Source organism: Corvus kubaryi, unplaced genomic scaffold, assembly GCF_017639235.1.
Source record: "Corvus kubaryi isolate FWS band 111438036 unplaced genomic scaffold, C.kubaryi_AGA036_p1.0 37201, whole genome shotgun sequence".
NCBI classification, from domain to species: domain Eukaryota; kingdom Metazoa; phylum Chordata; class Aves; order Passeriformes; family Corvidae; genus Corvus; species Corvus kubaryi.
This window is the reverse complement of record NW_024581058.1, coordinates 1,593,479-1,612,338: the sequence shown is the minus strand read 5'-3', so window position 1 is coordinate 1,612,338 and position 18,860 is coordinate 1,593,479. Positions and strand designations below refer to the sequence as shown.

General features: G+C 40.9%; 1 protein-coding gene across 2 annotated transcripts; it reads left to right on the top strand.

Annotated features, from left to right (window-relative positions):
* The first annotated feature begins 640 nt into the window (after positions 1-640).
* On the top strand, positions 641-15,788 carry NADSYN1 (NAD synthetase 1). 2 transcript variants are annotated; one of them, XM_042022443.1, is made up of 21 exons: positions 641-766; positions 902-962; positions 1,427-1,543; positions 2,377-2,430; positions 2,792-2,881; positions 3,738-3,789; positions 4,506-4,594; positions 5,438-5,555; positions 6,627-6,758; positions 7,222-7,296; positions 7,463-7,587; positions 7,802-7,850; positions 8,412-8,514; positions 9,169-9,337; positions 9,709-9,844; positions 10,599-10,705; positions 11,472-11,603; positions 11,758-11,827; positions 12,416-12,544; positions 13,017-13,193; positions 15,312-15,788. In XM_042022443.1, exons 1-21 carry the CDS (start codon positions 682-684, stop codon positions 15,363-15,365), a joined length of 2,124 nt encoding a protein of 707 aa, XP_041878377.1. In that variant the 5' UTR covers positions 641-681; the 3' UTR covers positions 15,366-15,788. The 2 variants fall into 2 exon arrangements, with proteins under 2 accessions (XP_041878377.1, XP_041878378.1); XM_042022444.1 differs by lacking the exon at positions 15,312-15,788 and adding an exon at positions 13,522-15,304.
* Positions 15,789-18,860: the final 3,072 nt, after the last annotated feature.

Here is an 18,860-nt window from a genome sequence, read left to right as displayed (position 1 = left end):
CAGGCATTGGAACAGACTTGCCCAGGGCAGTGGTGGTGTCACCATTGCTGGAGGTAAAAGCCGTGTAGAGTGTAGATGTGGCGCTTGGGGACATGCTTTAGTGGTGGGCTTGGCAGTGCTGTGTTAGTGGTTGGACTCAGTGATCTTAAAGGTCTTTTCCTACCTAAATGATTCTGATTCTAGTACAGAAAGAAGTTAGAATTCTGTGTGTAAGGCGGCTCACGGCAGCCAAGTATGTGATGAGGGACGTAGGAGATTGGACTTTGAAGTCACCCTCTCTGGGGTCAGCACCCTGAGAGCTGCCGGGATGATGCTGAAATGTGAACACGCAGAACATTGGCACCCTGTTCCAGTTACTTTCAGCACTCACGCTCTGAACTCGGTTTGAGGGACACCTCTTAAAAAGGGCTAAGAAACGGGCTAAGGCTGCACTCCCGTTATTCAGGGCTCTGGGGAGAAAAAACTGCGAAAACCGCGTACGGGTGTGCAGCAGCACACGCCGGCGGAGGAGCCACACCGGGGGTGGATACCGGGTCTGGATGGAGTCGATTCTTGAAGCACTGACAGTGCAAGTGCTGCTGCCGGGGCCGGAGGAGGGACCGGGAGCAGCGGCCGGGGGAGGGACCGGCAGCCCCGGCCTGGCTCCGCCCCGGAAGCAGCGGGGAAGGCGGCGGGGCCGCCATGGGCCGGGCAGTGACTGTGGCCACCTGCGCCCTCAACCAGTGGGCTCTGGACTTTGAGGGCAACCTGGAGAGGATTTTCAGAAGTGAGTGCCGAGATGGCTGGTTGCCCCCGGCCGTCAGGAAGCCTCTCCCGCTCCCTCCTTCCCTCCCTCTCTCCCACGGGCGCAGCAGCGCAGCCCGTGCCTGTTTCACACACTGCGTACCCAACACTCTTCCAGGTATCGACATCGCCAAGAGAAAAGGAGCCCGGTACCGGCTTGGTCCAGAGCTCGAAATCTGGTAAGGGCGCTTTGCTGGCGCTGGATTTGGTGCGATTCCACTTAATTGTGGAAGAACAGTCAGGAAGAGCATCAGCCCCGTGGTGCCGCAGTGCATGCGGCTGTCGGTGCAAAGAAAGCACTGTAGTTATGAGCACAGGATTGGGTCTCTTGTCTTGGAAACCTGACTGGTAGCGATAATTTTTGACCTATTTCAGTGAGTTTTCCTTCAGGGAAACTGTAGTGCTTTGATTTCTGCCTGGGCCCAGGCTGCTGTCCTTTAAAGGAATATATCACCCCCATGGGGCGATAAAAAACGCTGCAGAGTTTTAAATGCTGTAAGTAGGGATGATGTTGACAGCACTGCTTTTTCATTTTCTATATAAATTACCCGTGTGGGTGAAATGTTCCCTGTCTGGAGTAGTTTTGGTTCTTTGGCTCTGATGCTGGTCTGGCTGAATTTTGATTTCTTGTTTTTATATGCAGTGGTTACGGCTGCTCAGATCACTATTATGAGTCAGACACACTGTTGCATTCGTTTCAAGTTCTGGAAAAGCTCTTGGAGTCTCCAGCTACTCAAGATATTATCTGTGATGTGGGAATGTAAGTTTTTTTTTTCTTGTGTACCTGTGATAAAGGGGTAAGTCCTTAGGGAATGCTGCTTGTGCCATGCTCTGGATAGTAAGGGCTCTGCACCAAACTTTCAAACATACCTTAGGAACTGCACTACTTTTCCCCTTTTAATTGCCATGACCAGGACTGCAACATGCAGAACACTTTCTGAAAGATAATCCTTTCAAAGACTGCTGGTGGCTGAGCCCTTCAAGAGAGAAATAGAATAATTACAGTTATATTTTGGAAACATTAATGGCTGGGCCCTATTGCCACAGGTCAGACTTTGTGTGAGGTGTAACTCAAGGGGCTTTATAAATTGACTGTCTTGGAGGAATGTGGGGGCTTCTTTGACTGACAGACATCTTAAAGCAACATAAGTGTATGCGAAAATCACTGAAGCCACTGTAAGTCTCGTGCTGACAGGGAAGGGTGGTAAATTATGTCTGTAAAATTATCGTGTCAGTATTGATATAAATGTGCAAAACTAGTTTGGTTTTGAACTGGGTTGGCAGTATCACAGGAGGTCGTGTTTGATTAAATAACCTGGCCCAGCCATGGGGAATCTTCTGGTCTGCTCATGTTCCTAAGGCTCAGGTAGTGGTTGATACATCTGAGACTGACAGCACAGTCACTAACTCTGATTTTTTCAAACAACTACTTTAAGTAAAAAATTAGAAGCTAAAACTTGATGTATTGTTTTGCTTGATTCCCTCTAGTGAGGTCTTACAAATAGTTTTTATGCAGTAAAGTAGATTCTGTAGCTTTTTATAATTTCATTTAGTGAGTGTAGTCACTGCTAATTTTGCTTCTTATTTTCACAGGCCTGTTCTGCACAGGAATGTTCGTTACAATTGTCGAGTGATCTTTTTAAATAAGTAAGTAGTTCTTGATGTGTTTTGTAAAGTAACACATTATCTTTTCAGACACCAGTTTGGCTTTCAAACAAGATTCTTCAGTGCTACATTAGAGTGATGGATTTATCTTCCTATTTGCTAAATTTTGAGAAAGACAGCTAAGGTTTTTCATTATCTGTTTTTTCTTTTCTGAATTTGTAGAAACTAAATTCCCACTGCTTTCTGAAAGAATTCAGAAAAGCCCCTTGAGTCTGCAAACAGAAACTTTAAAAATGTTACATTATAAAAGAAAAAAAGGAGTTAATCCAGTGCTCGTATATAGCCTTGTTTGGCTGTACGTCATGTCTTGACTCAGCTTTTCTCTTTTGTTTTGTGATTTAAGGAAGATTCTTCTGATCAGACCAAAAATATCACTGGCAAATGGAGGAAACTACAGGGAACTTAGATGGTTCACCCCATGGAGTAAAGCAAGGTATGCTGTCAACTGTTAAAATTGTGTTAAAAAACACAGCTTGCTGTTTGCAGCCACAGCAGCAGGGTTGAAATATCTACAGCAAATCATCATTGGCTGCTACAGGGAGACCAGCAGAGTCAGCCAAGCTACATGGTTGCAGCTTGGTTAGGAAGCTTATTGAGCAGTCAAACTCTTGAGTTGCTGAGCTGGAAGAAAAAGTGGGGCTGCTTTATCCTACAACCAGTGTAAAGTGTCATTTTCCTGGTGTCTGCTTTCTAAGAACACCCAGCTCAGGACTGGACAAGGCTGTGTTTGTCTGCTGGATTGCTGCAGCCCAGTACTGAACTGGCAAACATTGAAATGGATGAGCTCTGTCAGAGCTTTAACAACTGCAGAGAGTAAAAGTTACCTACCTTATGATGCTGCAGAATACGGCTGGCACTCATCTCTGATGCTGTGCACTTGTCCTGCAGTCAGGGAACGCCTCCAAATTGATGGTCTCAGTAATGCATTTCTGGTCCATCCTCTGAGCCCCAGTCAGTTCTGAGTTGCTCATGTAGCAACCCTGCAAAGAGAGAAATTTCCCTCTGGCATTTGACTTGCATGGTGTGTTCTTTGTTAGGTCTGGTTTCTAGCCAGGAGGGAGCATTGCTTACCATGCCTTTCTGAAGCATAGATGTTGCTATCTTAAAATGTTGGCATTTTGATAAATTCCACAGAAAATATGACAGTATTTTTTTTATTTTTTAAACATACACAGCCCTGTACAACTTCAATACAGTTTCTTTAACCAGCATTAGAAGGTGAGATGAGAACCAGTTTTTATGCTGTGCTTTATGTAATGATATATTCACAATTTGTAAACTTGTTTTAGGCACGTGGAGGAATATTTTCTACCCAGGATAATTCAGGAAGTGACGGGACAGGTAAGTTGTTTTTTTTAACTTTAGCGTCTTCCAGATCCAGCAATTAAACACTGTAGTTCCCAAAATTCTGCTGACAGTCATGTTGTAGATTCGTATGTTTCAGAGTTGGTTCTAAGTTATATTAAATGAGAGCATAGTTAACCTTATTTGTGTTAGTATGTGGCAGCAAAGCAAGTAAATTTTAAATCTCAGTTGTTTGTACATACAGAACCTTGACTGCCATATTTTGCACAATTTTGGTACTGAGTTTATCTGTGCTTGAGACTAGAATTGGGTATGTGTTTTTAGGTTAAAAAAAATTAAAAAATCATTTAAACCTTCAGGAAGGTTTAAATTCAGAAAAATTCAGAAGGATCTAAAATTTATGTTAGTTCCTGCTAAAGCATGAGTGTGATTCCTAGCAATGGACAGTTTCTGTTTTGTAGATTGTTTAATTCCTGTCCTTAGCAAAGCACTGGATCTGAATACTACTGAAATTAAACCACAAAATTTCAATCAGTCCAGAAATTTGCATTTCAGAGCTTTTTTTTTTTTTTTTTTTACACAGACTTGGTATAAAATGAAAGAAGGTATAATGTGATTGATACTGTGTCACTCACTAATTTCACATAAATGAGCATTCGATTTTTATATTTTCTTAGGATTTGTAGTTGAGTTTTTGAATTGAATAGCTTGTTCTACTGCATGTGTGTAAGAATGTTCTTGTTTTTCCTCAGGAAACTGTTCCTTTTGGGGATGCAGTGCTAGCAACCAAAGATACCTGCCTAGGGGCAGAAATATGTGAAGAACTTTGGGCACCAAACAGGTAAAGGAGAAGAGAGAATAAAAAGTAAACTAAAACATACCCTTGAGCTGCCTGAAATAAATGTTTGAGAAGATCTGCCTATTATTCTTCTATGTAATTTATCTTTCAGAAATTGCCAGTAAAATAAAATGTAATTAGGAGCAATGAATACATCATGGGAAAGACCTCACTAGGCTGGGTGCAGGATGGCAAAGAAATGTAGGTGGTTAAACGAAACCAATTCAAAACAGAGGCTAGGGGAGAAATACCAAAAAGAAGCAGAATGAAAAGAGTGGCCTAAGGAAACAAATGACAGGAAACTACAGTGCTCACATTCCTGATATTTTTCCAAGTCTCCCAGTTACATTGATTTCCTTGTAACTGCAGAAGGTGTGGTGTGTCAAAGATGTGATTTTTTTTTTTTTTTGCATTTCTTTCTTATGACATTGGAAAAAGAAAAAAAGCAGTAAAAATCTTCTCCTTGTGGTTTTGTTTTTGGATTTCCTAAGAGAAAAGGAAAATGGGACAGCTGACCTTGCAGTGTATATCCATGTTGCCCTTTCAGACCAAGATTTTTTAATTCTCTCTTTCTTTGAGACCTGGCCTTATACAGAGTAGAAGGCATTTCATTTAGAACAGAATGAGCAAAAGCCCTCCTGACCTCTGCAGCCACTGCTGGTCTTTGACAGAAGAGTTGTGCAATGCAAGAAAACAGATATTTTTGAAAGCCCTATCCTTGTTTGAGCTAAGGCATGCAGAAAACTGACAATGCCATAGATGTTTCTGTTTGTCAGTGATTTTTAATAATATTTGCAGTTTTCACAGCACAGTAGTGATTTATTTTTGTGCCTTTTGCTTTGACAGCCCTCACATTGAGATGGGACTTGACGGCGTGGAAATTTTCACCAACTCTTCCGGGAGTCACCACGTGCTGCGGAAGGCTCATGCCCGGGTGGACCTGGTGAATTCTGCCACAGCAAAGGTGTGCACTTTTCTACTTTGAAAGTTCTGTTTGTTTTAAAAATGAGAAGACATTAAGTAGTTGGACTGTAATCCTATCTAACAGTGATGGGGACAAAAATAAAGCAACGAGTGTACATTACACTGTGAAAAAGCTGCTTTGTCATTGTAATTTAACATGCTTTGCTTATATTTAACAGTATCTGCTCTCTCCTCTGATATCCGAACACAGCTTCTGTCATCACCTTCCTGCTTTTCCCAACCTCAGTTTGAACTCAGAATTTCAATTTAGAAGTGCAGCTCTCTGTTTGGGTTGAGGGAATTGATGCCATGACGATTTTTTTGCCTTTTCTTTTATATACCTTTTTTATACCCTTTTTATATAGCTTTTATGTATCCTCAGTGCTTTTAGCATGCACATTTGTAATTCCTTAAGCTTGATAACTTAGCATAGTCCTAATATTCTGTTAAGCCAGGAGACCAAACATCCTGGAGGCCTCACAGTTGGGGCCAGAAAGTCCAATGCTATCCTGAGAAACCAAGGTCCTCTCTAGAACACATCCTGCAAACTAAGATAGGCCCATCCAAGGGGGAATTCCTCGGGATGGGGGGATATCACGCTATTCATTTAAGCTTCTCATTGGGGAATCTTTGTTAGATATGCTAATTTGCAAGGTCTATACATTGTATACACGATGTGTGCATTTTGGGGGCTGCATTTTGGGTGCATTCTGGGGGGTGCATTTCGGGCGCATTTTCGGTGTGCATTTCGACACATTCCACCTGGACGGAGTTTTGCACCTAAGGCTCCTTAATTAAATACTGAAGTAAAAACCCCTTTTCCCTTCAACTGTGTTTGGTTCTTAATTTTAAGACCAGGAAAAGGCAACAGAATGACTCTTGCTACTAATAGAGACTCCTGTCAAGAGAGAATCCCAGCCATAAATCATTTATGATGTACAGGGAGAGGAAGTTTGTAAGACGAGCAGGAACAGAGAAGTAACATTTTGATTTTTAACATCCTGTCAGGTGCTATATTCTGAACTGCTTTTTTTTTTTTTTTTCTTTCTCTGTATGTTTGTTTCCCTGGCAGAATGGTGGGATATATATTTTAGCAAACCAGAAAGGCTGTGATGGTGATCGTCTGTATTACGATGGCTGTGCCATGATTTCCATGAATGGAGAAACAGTTGCACAAGGATCCCAGTTTTCACTCGATGATGTGGTAATGTATTCACCCTATAGCTGCTAGTACATTTATGCTCAACACTTCCCAGACATTCCAGACTTTAGGTCCATGTCTCTAGACTAAAAAGGGTGTATTTTAATTATGCTATTCAGCTAGATCCAAGTGTTTTTTCTAGTCAAATTACCTACAGTAGCTCTCCTGCTTTTGTGAGGACAATCACCGTGAGGAGGAGAGACCCTGTTAATTTACATTCCCTTATCTAAAGGAAGAAAGGGCAAAGACTGCAATGTTCTAATTATGACCCAGTTTTGTAGACACAAGGTTTCACTTTGATTTCAGAAAAAAGTAGATTTGTCATCTAGGTTTCCTCACAATATATGCCAGATCCATCTCTTTCCCCAGTAAAGTTTCTTGCCTTTTCCTTTGCCACAGCTGTTGCTGAATCTTTTGCCAAGCATCGTTTGTGTAGAGTGATCTAATGTTGAAAGCATTTTCATAGGAGGTGCTGGTTGCCACTCTGGACCTGGAAGATGTTCGAAGTTACAGAGCAGAGATTTCATCTCGTAACTTGGTGGTAAGAACTCCTTGTGTTTGTAAGGTGTGCCAAGTCTGAATAGTTACTGAATGTAAAAAGTATTTGCGTTGTCTTGATTTTCACAGTATCTTAGAGATGTGATGTTTTATAGGTATATGCTACATTAAAATTGGTGTCTTCTGAATTCTTCTGTGCTACTGCTTAGGCAAGTAAAGTGAATCCTTATCCCAGGGTAAAAGTGAATTTTGCTCTGTCGTGTCCTGACGATGTAGCTGTTCCTACTTGTGTGCCAATCCAGTGGAGACATCACAGTCCTGAGGAGGAGATCAGGTAATCAAACACTCAATCTGCTGCTTGAAAATTATTTTGATTTAAAAAAAAAAAAACAACCAAAATTTAAACAAACCAAAGAAAGAGATAAACATAAGATGTTGTTTAGATTTAAATAAAGGAAGTCTCTCATTGGAAGACCACAGTAAATATGTTGACTTGCTTAGGTGTTATTCCCTAACCTTCTTAGAACAATCATGTTCTGTAATTTCAGCCTTGGACCTGCATGTTGGCTCTGGGACTATTTAAGGCGTAGCAAACAGGTAAGAACAACTAGGTTTGTTTTTCCCTTGGCATACACAGCTTCTTTTGTGCCACAGGGACAATCCAAATTGTCATCCTGTGCTACTGAACCCAAACTGATGTTAGTCCAAGGTGCAAAGTTTGAGTTTTTAAAGCAGCTCATTCAGACTTAAAAATCGTGTTCCAAGTCTGACTTCAGTATGCTCTGTGCACCCTTCCCTTAGGAATTGTGCTTTCTTGAGTGTGCCAGGGTGGTGTGAAGTAGTAATTCAGTGTAATAGTAAAGTATATATGAAAAATGTAATCCTTTTTATTAGCTTTTCTGTCTTACTAGAGGGTGAAGACAACTGGAATTTTTTCTAGCCAAAGGGCTTTACACTGACTACTTGTTTGATTACCCAATTAATGAGAGTTTAAGAGGATTTGCTCTGGGTGGTTTGTTCTGTTTTTCCCCAGTAGAATATAAACAGACTTGAACAATGCACCTGTCACTCTTCTACAGGAGTGTGTTCCTGAGTAGTACAATACATATTTTTTTCTAATTTTGCTATGTGGAACCTCTTCCTTGCTCTGTTTTCAAGGCAGGATTTCTCCTACCTCTGAGTGGTGGAATTGACAGCTCTGCTACAGCTTGCATCGTGTATTCCATGTGTCACCAGGTTTGCCTGGCAGTCAAGAATGGCAGTAAGTAGATCTGTGTGTCTGGCCAGCCATACCCACTAATGGTTGTGGACAAGCTAATATTAGCTGGGTGCAGTAGCTGCAAGAGCTTATTAATGGCAGACCTTTTTCCTGTTGTTCTAATGGAGTTCTTTGTATCTCTTCAGAAATTCCAGCAAAAATGCGTGTCCAGATTCTCTGAATTGGCTTAATAGTTTTTGTTTTGGGTTTAAGAATTGGATGTGGAACTTAGACTAGTTTCTGTCTAGAGTATTGTTCAAATGTTGGCTGATGTAGTTTTCAGTTTATTCTGAAAATTTTCCCCTTCTATTAAAACCAGCACTACATGGTTAGGGATGGTTGAAGTTCTTAAACTGGTTTTAAGCAGACTTTATGCTTTTAGCTAAGTCTTTATACATACTGGATTATGTTTTCTGTGAAAATTCTTCAGTAGATCAAATGCATTTAATATTTCTGTGCTCAAAATCAGGAGCAAAATCAGTAATTCTTTTATTTGATAGATGAAATTTTTTTTTGGGAGGTAGATATAGTCATCTTATTTGTCAGGGGCACTGTAAAGCTTAATTGGAATACAAGGGATGCACAAGATATTTGCATATCCTTGGTAGGAGGAGCACCATAATTTCCACTCCTGTGTTTCTTTTGCTCTGTCCTCAGATGCAGATGTGCTGGCTGATGCACGCAGGATTGTGAATGATGAGACCTACATCCCTCAGGATCCTCGGGAATTGTGCAAGCGTGTCTTCACCACGTGCTACATGGCTAGTGAGAACTCCTCCCAGGATACCTGCAACAGGGCTAAACTGCTGGCTGAGCAAATAGGCAGGTACAAGCTGCGAAGTGCTGGGAAAAAAAATCATGTTCTGGCAAGGACTTGCATCTAAAATGTTCAACCTTGAAAATGGGAAAAAATAAGAGAGCAATAGGAGGTGGGTTAAGTAGGAATGTTACAGATATTATTACTTAAGTGTTAAAGTCGGGCAAGCTTAGAAGCATTTGGCAAAGGACATGGAATTTTGGAAACAGACTCTGAAAAGCATTATTCTTTCCTAAGTTTCTTCGTACCAGATCTTAGTGGTAGATTTTAATGGCCTTAAAACCTCATTTGATGGGTGGATTTTTTTGGTTTTTTTTTAAATGGTATTTTATATAGTCAGATTGTGTTAGTTGAGTCACTTGTGCTTGAATTCTTCTCAGCTACCACATTAACCTGAACATTGATGCAGCTGTGAAAGCTGTTGTGGGGATCTTCAGTGTGGTGACAGGTCGAACTCCCCGTTTTTCTGTCTATGGAGGGAGCAGCAGAGAGAGCCTGGCACTCCAGAATGTGCAGGTGTGTGCCCTGTAGGCTGAATCAGGTCAGACTCCTTTGGTTCTGTGGGTTTTGGTTTGGTTTTTTTGTTTTTCCAACCTAACCAGCAACTCTGCTTTAGTTCTGAGTGTTGGTTATCCTGTTTGATAGTTTTTGTTAATTTGAGGACTTCGTCTTTATCCCTCTGTTACTGGAGAAATCCAGCTGTTTGCTCTGTAAGCAAATATTGAATCCTTTATCAGCATTTTGGCAACAGGAGAGGCTTTAGTCACAGAGGAGCGTGGGTATTTCCTTAATATCACCCACAATTGTGGCTGGAGCTGGAGGCTGGGTCCCAGGTTGGTTTTGTATTACTGCCATCCTCAGAAAAAGCTGAGTTTTAGAATGGGGACAAAAGCAAAGTGAACTTTTTACAAATGTTGTGTATTAGACCAGAGGGATTTATTTACTCCATAAAAAAGTACCGTTTGTCTGCATACTTCATCCCTCATGGTTCCTTTTTAGTGCTTGTAGGAGATAGAAAATGGCAACTACTCCCCAGCTTGCAGGTCAGACCAGGAGAAACTTCCTCAGTCTGTGGCAGTAGCAGATACTGAACCCGGATTTCCTGTGCGTGTTCAGCATTTTCTCCACAAGACCATCCTTCTTGAAGTTACACTTACCCTGCCCACAGTTTGTTCTTCATGAGTTTGTTTAGACAATTGATAATAAAAGTGACTGGGGAGAAATCGCTCTGCTATGTAAATTTTGCTTTCCTTTTCATTTTGCTTTGCAGGCTAGAATAAGAATGGTCATTGCCTACCTCTTTGCTCAGCTGACACTGTGGGCTCGTGGAATGCCAGGGGGACTGCTGGTGCTGGGATCAGCCAATGTGGATGAAAGGTTGGGGAAAATTATGAATCCAAACCCAGGTGGAACAGGACACTGTCATTTCCTTGCAACTCTACCAAATCCCAGTGTAGATTATTACTCAGAAGCGGTAACAACCTAAGAATAGACCGGTAACAGTGAAATTAGTGAAAACAGTTGAATCAGCCTGAATGGGAAATTGTGTGTTTTTCAGAGGTTTAGCCAAAGTATTGCTATAGCTCTGCCATAAAATGCTGTTTTCAGTAGAGCTTACTTGTGCATTCACTAGGCTAACTTCCCAATTTGCTGTATTTTCAATTACGGTATTAGGAATTAAGATGTGAACTTTGAGCTGAAAAACAGACTTTAAAATCTGGAGTACTGTTATTAGAGCTGAGTATTTGAAGGTTAGAGCAATCCCTGTAAGACTGTGGGAGTGGTAACCTCTAAAGCTGTGAGACTACTGTGTGCTGGTTCTGTGGGTGTTTTGAGATTTATTGTTTTAATTGGTCAGCACAGTATTTTAGTTGTTTTGCACATACTGGCTCATCATGGACAGTTCTGCAGTGCTTTATGATTGTTTAAAGTATCATCTTCTGGAAATTTCATGGCTTTAGGATAGCCTTGTTGCAATTAAATATGTTTGCTCTTTAGGTATAAATATGTTATACCAATCTGCAGTCTGTTTCTCCCTTTCTTTATGCTACATATAAATTCTCTATAATGTCAAGGATTATATATTATGCTGCAGTTACATTATTATTTACTGTTGCTGGATAAAGTTTCCTATCTTGCTCAGTCTCCGTGGTTACTTGACCAAGTACGACTGCTCCAGTGCTGATATCAACCCCATCGGTGGCATCAGCAAGACTGATTTGAAGAACTTCATTCAGTATTGCATTGAAAACTTCCAGCTCACAGCCCTCAGAAGGTGAGCAGTGATTCAGTGACTGTGTTTGTTAATTCCACTGCAGGAACTGTCTGAGCCAGGTGCTTTGTTTTGGCGATGAAGCACTGTTGTAACAAACCAGCACTTGTAAGACTGCATAGAATCCATGGTTTTCCTTTTCCCTCTCCCTTTACAGTATCATGTCAGCTCCACCCACTGCGGAGTTGGAGCCCCTGGTGGATGGACAGGTGGCTCAAACTGATGAGGTAATGGGCAGTGCCTTTAAAATGATCTTGTAAGCCTTACCCCAAAATCTGGGTTTTGTCCAATAACTGTTGTTTACTCTTGTATGTTTCCACGCTTATTGACAAGCATGTTATAAACAGTCTCAAAGCTGCCAACAAGGCATTAGTTTCCCACACTTGCCCTATCTGTGTTGACAATAGTTTCCAAAACAGCAAATTAACATTTTTGAATTATTTTAGATTTTTGGACACTTAGAAGGACAGGTGTTATAAAATTCAGTTTGTTTTAAGTTTTTTTAATATCAGAAGAAAGTCAGGGCCTTACTGGTATGGACTAAGCCCTCTTCTTCCCACACCCTTCTCTTTGCTGTCCCTTTGGAAAAGAGAGGACTGATAAAATTACCTCTGTAGGCTCCAGTCTACCAATTTGGAGAGATTCCAGTGGGGTTTTTTATTTCTGCTCATAATATTACTATGTCTTTTTGACATTGACAGTTTCATTTTGGTGTTTCTTTGATTTAACTGGGTTATTTTAATTGCCCCATAAAAGAATTAAAATTTGCATAGTTAAGATTTTCAGTGACTTTCTCTGTGTGTGTGTGTTTTCAGGCGGATATGGGGATGACATATGCAGAGCTCTCAGTCTATGGGAAATTAAGGAAAATTGCAAAGGCTGGACCATACAGTATGTTCTGTAAGCTGATTACTATGTGGAAGGAAATTTGTACTCCAAGAGAGGTAAGATACCAAAGAGGAAAAAAAAATCAAATAGTTTAATGTTTTTGCCAAAATAGAGTATGTTTGGAGAAAGGTCAGGTGCCTTTTAACTGAAAGGAATAGTTTCATCATTTTGTGTTTAGAGATTATTCTACAGCTGCAGCAGAATATGGTGGAAAAGCTGGTCTGCATCTCTTAAATGGAGTTTGTTGTCTTGTGTTGCAAATTGTTAAAACAGTAATTGGGTAGTTTGAAAACAATTACTTCAGAACTATACCTCAAGGGCAAAATTGTTCTCTGAAATACAGATGACCAACTACTCTTGAAGCCTTTGGTTATATGTTTTGAGACAAAAAATGGCTCTTGCTTTGAAAGAATATCTAGACTGTGTAAAGGGAGAAAACAGTCTCAAAAATACTGTTCTCCTCTAAATCTTTTAATTAAAATACTAAGAAACTTCATCTGATTAAAACCTATATTCTTTGTACACCAGGTGGCATCCAAGGTTAAGCATTTCTTCAGGATGTATTCAGTCAACAGGCACAAAATGACCACCCTCACCCCTTCCTACCATGCTGAAAACTACAGTCCAGACGACAACCGATTTGACCTGAGGCCTTTCCTCTACAACACCTCATGGTCCTGGCAGTTCAGGTGTATAGATAAACAGGTAAATGCCCTCTGCTTCTGGGATGGTTTTATACTTAAATTATTCACAGTGGGTCCAGCTTGGTTCCAGTGAATCTCCAGCAAAAGGCAACTAGCATTTAGGGTAGTAGTTACTACAGAAATAACTGTGATTGTTCTTTTCACATAACTGTGAGGCTAAATCCTCTGATTTCAGTGTAGGCTGTTTGGGTTCTTTTTTGTCATCCTGCTATGAAAACAAGAAAAAGAAAAAATAAAGAAATGTACTGAGGCCAGAAACTAATAGGTGTACCCAGACTCATGAAGTCCTGTGCTAATGGGAAAAACAAGCTTTTGTGTTTTGGTTTCAGTTCAGGACCTGTCTGAAGGGATCTGCTTAATTGCAGAATTAAGACTTGACCTACATCAGCATGGGGAAAGCCACTGTAAGAGGCAGCAATCCACTGTGAGTGCTTCTCCCACCTCCTTCTGCAACAATTCCTTTTTTGAATCTCAAGGTGGTTGACTCACAAATACATGTTTGCTCAAACACAGCAGCAGTAATGGTACCGTGCTCAGTTTGAGCACTGTGAGGTGGGGAGGGGCTCAGGCAATTATTGGAACCATGCTTAACTTTTTGTAGTTTTTAGTCACCCCTTCAAACTTATTTTAATGCCTCTTTTATGGCAGAAGTGCTGGGTGAAGAATTTTAGCACCTTGAAGTTTTTTTCTGCCAGAGATTTTACACCCCAGTTGCTTTTAAGAATATGTTTATACATGTAATAAAATATTAATTCCTTCATCTGAGAAATGCCAGACATGTTGTAATAGTGTTTTACTACCTTGAAACCTGGGATAAAAGCTACCATGTGCAGTACTTTATTGTAAAGTATGAATGGTGGGAGATTTTTTTACATCATATTGGACTTTTTCCCACTGAAGTCCAGGACAAAAGTTCTTTTGGCCTCTGTGGGAGTCAGGCAAAATGTTTTTGTAGGGTCTGGACCAAAATGTAATTATATTATGCTTACAGTAAATTTGATTAAGGTCTTTTAATGATGCAGGGTATTGTTACACTCTTTAGATTTGTATGTAATAGCAGTTGTGCTATGCAAGGGTAGTGGCCATTGCAACTTATTCCTGAAAACTGGGAGACAAGTCTGGGGAAGATTTTATTGTGTAGGCAACAGTAACCTGAACTGATAACTCCTGCAGCTCTTTGCAAGACTGGAAAATAATAACTTGCAATGGTTTGAATCAAATCTGCCCTATTCAAGAAATGGAATATGGTAAGAGCTGCCTCTGATCGTAGGTGTTCAGCACAATTGTAATTCTGAAGAGAATCACACTCTTGGACAGTGTCTCACTCATCATTCTGCTCCTGGGACTCAATCTGCACTTAAGATTTTTCTGGCATAGTAACAGGACTGTGGAAATACAGCATAAACTTGACATAAAACCCACCTTTAGTTAGGTAATGCCAGGTTTTCCTGTGGGAGAGTCATGTTACAGCTTGAGCTCATTTGTAAATGGAAACAATTTGGAGTGCTAATGATAGAGAAATCTGTTGGATTTGTAGAAAGTACTTTTCTGCTTTGGATGTCTGTAGTGTAGTCAAGCCAGTTTAGTTATCCACTCACTTTTAGTGCAAAATTCCCTTTGTATTTGCTGCAGAAGGAACAGGGGTAAAAGGAAGTTGACATCATAGCATTTACTGGGAATTGCCAGATTTGTTCTTGGAGTCTTAATCTCATTCAGCTCTGCCTGGCTGAGGGGCCTTAGAGCAACCCTAGGAACTCCAGCAGCACTGTCTGTAGCTTCTGCCTTGGAGTTGTGTCTGAAGTGAAGGATTTGTGGTTAGAGCATGCGCTTCCAGGTGCCAAAACGTTCACTGGGATTTTTATAGCTGGCATAATTTGAAGGAACTGTGATGCAGCTCAAAAGAAAGCTGGCACATCTACCCAAAGGATGAGTTATCTGCAGGCTGTCTTCTGCTCCTTCCAGTGTCACACCACAAGATTAGCTGCATTTGGACAAACCAAAAGATTTATCCACTTCATAAAAACCTGATCTTTGTGTGTCACTTTTACAACCAGTAGCAGATGCTGATGGAAGCATAAGCTTATTTTTGCTATTGAATTGGTTTCCTTTTTACTTGCAGGTATCCAAGCTAGAAGAAAAGGAAGGAATTTCTGTAGTTGAAGACGTGGACTGACTTCCTGTCTTGTTTAACTGTGGTAATTAATTTGCCAAACAGAATGTTCAAAACTGGATTATACTGTGATAATGAGCAGGGATGACCTACTCAACAATTCTTGAGCTGACTATCGTATCAATTTTTCTTTTATTGACTCTCTGTTTTACTCCCAATATACTTAAACTGTAGTTTGGCTAAGGAATAATTTATTAAGGATTTTCTTCAACTTCTTGAGTTAATTGCCTTTCATTTAAAATATTTGGATAAACCCATCATAAATAAATCCAGGGTAGTATTTTGTTTGGTTCTGATAATTTGGATATGACTTTTGAGTAACATTCAACTGAATGTGTAAAATTTTAACAGTTCTGGCATGTGCTGTTGAGGGGGAAATACTCACCTTACTTTGCAATAAACTTGTAATTCTGTCGTGCTAATTGACTCAGTTCTTATTTTACATGTTTTTTATTTACCTAGCACTGGCTTTGTAGACTGGTCCAGTGTTTTGAATGGCCACATAATGTCTAACTCAGCAATGCATTGGAAACATGTCTATCTTGAAGCAGATTGGTAATCTCCATGTTAATGGGATCAAAATTAGGGTTCAGCTTCTTGTTTTGTTTGAATATTGCAGAATGAAGTATAAAACCAGCATCCTCTGAGCTCAATTAGAGTGTTACCCACATTCCACCTAGAGTTTGCAAAAACTTTATTTTTAGCTTCATGACTTCAACTGATCTTTTAAATGTGTTCAATGCTGTGGAGCAATAAAAAAGGATAGGCTTGTTCCTTTGCCTGAGTCCCTTTTCTGCTTTTTCATTTAATGTTTGGCTGTTTCCATTTCTTTTTTAAACCTTGATTTGAAAGGTGCAGTTTTAATAGGGAAGACTAGAAATGCATTTCTGCAGTTCTGGGCAAAAAACATTTTAACTGCAACAACAGGAGATCTTAGGTCCAGTGAGACTTCTGTTAAAATAGTCCTACATTGTGCTAGTGGAAAATGTCTGCTAAAAAGGGCACATTCTCCACATTGGTTTTCCACAACTCAGGAGTGATTCACTTGGAGTTAAAGATGCTGCGTTGTTCACTGTGTGTTTGTTATATGGTACTGATTTAAATGCACAGCTAACTTACCTTAATGGGTGCTGCTGGTACAAAGAATGGAAAACCCCAGCTGAAATTTGCCTTCCTTCACAGTTAGTTGGGCACTTCCACTTCCCATTCCATCCTGAGGGAGTGGATGAATTTTGAGCAGAAGACTTCTTTCTTTCTTCCAGAAGTTACTGGCTACTCTTTCTTGACAATCACAGAAGAGGAAAGAGGAGACATTTGCTTTCATTCAAATAAAAAATAATAGCAAAAAACTACAGTATTTACATGTGTTTCCTGTTAGTGTTGTTACCCTATTTCAGACACTTAGTGAAAGGACACTTGTCTCTCTTAGCAATACCATTTACAGCACGTGTACCAATTACATGTTATTTCTTGCCTGCTAATGCTGACTACAGATTGTACCAGGCCCCCCCTATTCTCCTTTTACTATCCAGAAATCCTCACTGTGTCTGTTCCATCTGATGCCTCTAGTTCAACTGTTACCAACACTAACTCCAATTTTATCAGTGCATTGTTACCCACTGAGAATGGGAAATAATTCCAAGGTGTAACTGCTGATGTTCTCTTTTTACTGGGGACAACTTGTATTGGGTTTGTGTGGCCAGGTTTTAGTGGGGGAGGGCTACAGAGGTGGCTTCTTTGAGAAGTTCCTGGAAGCTTCCTCTGTGTCCAGCAGAGCCAATCCCAGCTGGCTCCAGGATGGAGCCACCGCTGGCCAAGGCCAAGCTGACCAGTGGTGGGAGTAATGCCTCTGATAACAGATTTAAAAAGGAGAATATGGTATTGTGCAGAAGTAATTGCAGCCAGAGAAGAGCAGGGTGAGAATATGTGAGGGGAACAGCCCTGCAGACACCCAGGTCAGTGAAGAAGGAGGGGCAGGAGCTGCTCCAGGTGCTGAAGCTGAGATTCCCCTGCAGCCCGTGGTGAGGCAGCTGTATCCCTGCAGCCCATGGAGGGCCACAGGAATGCACAGATCCACCTGCAGCCCATGGAGGAGCCCACACCAGGGCAGGTGGATGCTCAAAGGAGTCTGTGAACCTGTGGGAAGCCCATATGGAGCAGGGACCTGCAGACCCATGGAGAGAGGAGCCCATGCTGGAGCAGGTTGCCTGGTAGGACTTGTGGCACTGCGGGAAATCCACAGTGGAACAGGCTCTTCCTGAAGAACTGCAGCCTGTGGGAAGGAGTCATGTTGGAAAAGTTTGTGGGGGACAGTTCTGTGTGGGAGGGGAAGGACTTGTTGCCCTGAGGAGGAAGCAGTGGCAGAAACAACGTGAACTGACCATAACCCCGCTCCCTGTCTCGCTATGCCACTGAGGGAGAGGGTTAGAGAATCAGGAATAAATTTAAGCCCAGGAAGGAGGGAGGGCTGAGGTATTTTAGAATTTGCTTTATTTCTCTTTATCCTTTTCTGATATGATTGGTAATAAATTCAAATAATTTTGCTATGTCAGTTCTGTTTTGCTTGTGATGATATTTGGTGAGTGACCTCTCCCTGCCCTTAACTCATATTTTCTCTCCATGTCCAGCTGAGGAGGGGAGTGATGGAGCAGCCCAGGTTAACCCACTGACAACTCTTACAGTAAAGATAACATCAAAGAGTTTTTTTTTTTAATCTTCAGCTGGATATTGCCCTGACTTATTTGAAAGTCAGTGTAAAACTCATTTTTGACCCATCAGTGGTGCAGCTGAAGGCAAAAGCTACCCCATTGCTATTTATGAAACATATATAAAACTATGCATGTTTCTGAGTTAAATAAAGGTGGCCCGTAGAGACCAGTCATTTTTTTGTCGTTTGGCTGAATTTGTGACACATCATGACTATGAGCCTGTTGTTATCCCTACATACCACCAGCTCCCTGAAAGAGAGCTGGCCTGTGTCAACACCACTGTCCACAGTGAACATTGCTCCCTGGCCCGTGATTTTATTTGCAATTCAACTCGTTCTTGCACTTAAGAGTTACCTTGTAATAGTCTTGACTAGTAAATGTGTAAAATATTCACTGAAGTAAAGAGCACCCAGTTTCATAAATGATGTGTAACCTTCAATTAAAGAGTGAAGGCTGGGTCTACTTTTACTTCCCAGGTTGGAATACTAAAATGAGGGATTGATACACTCTCGTGTTCATCATTATGCTGCCATAGATCCCAGTATGTGGCAGAAAAGCATTGTTAAATTTTCCTGATGCCTCTTTTGAAATTGTAGCTTTATGAAACTGAACAGTGGAAGGGCGTGTGAAGGGGACCATGAGAAAAGCGGGCAAGTAGCACAAGTGAAGCATCTTTTAACAGTACAAGCAACATGAGTGAAGTTCACAGTTATGAATTATGGAATGCCCGGGTGATTAAATACAAATAAAGTACTTTCTGCGACCAGGGATGTCAATGGTTATCTAGGAC

Bases quoted from the DNA above. Each gene is read 5' to 3' on its own strand.
- NADSYN1 (XM_042022443.1), top strand. From the start codon at position 682: ATGGGCCGGGCAGTGACTGTGGCCACCTGCGCCCTCAACCAGTGGGCT. The intron at 767-901 runs GTGAGTGCCGAG...ACACTCTTCCAG, and splicing joins CCTGGAGAGGATTTTCAGAA to GTATCGACATCGCCAAGAGA. The intron at 10,706-11,471 runs GTTGGGGAAAAT...TATCTTGCTCAG, and splicing joins TCAGCCAATGTGGATGAAAG to TCTCCGTGGTTACTTGACCA.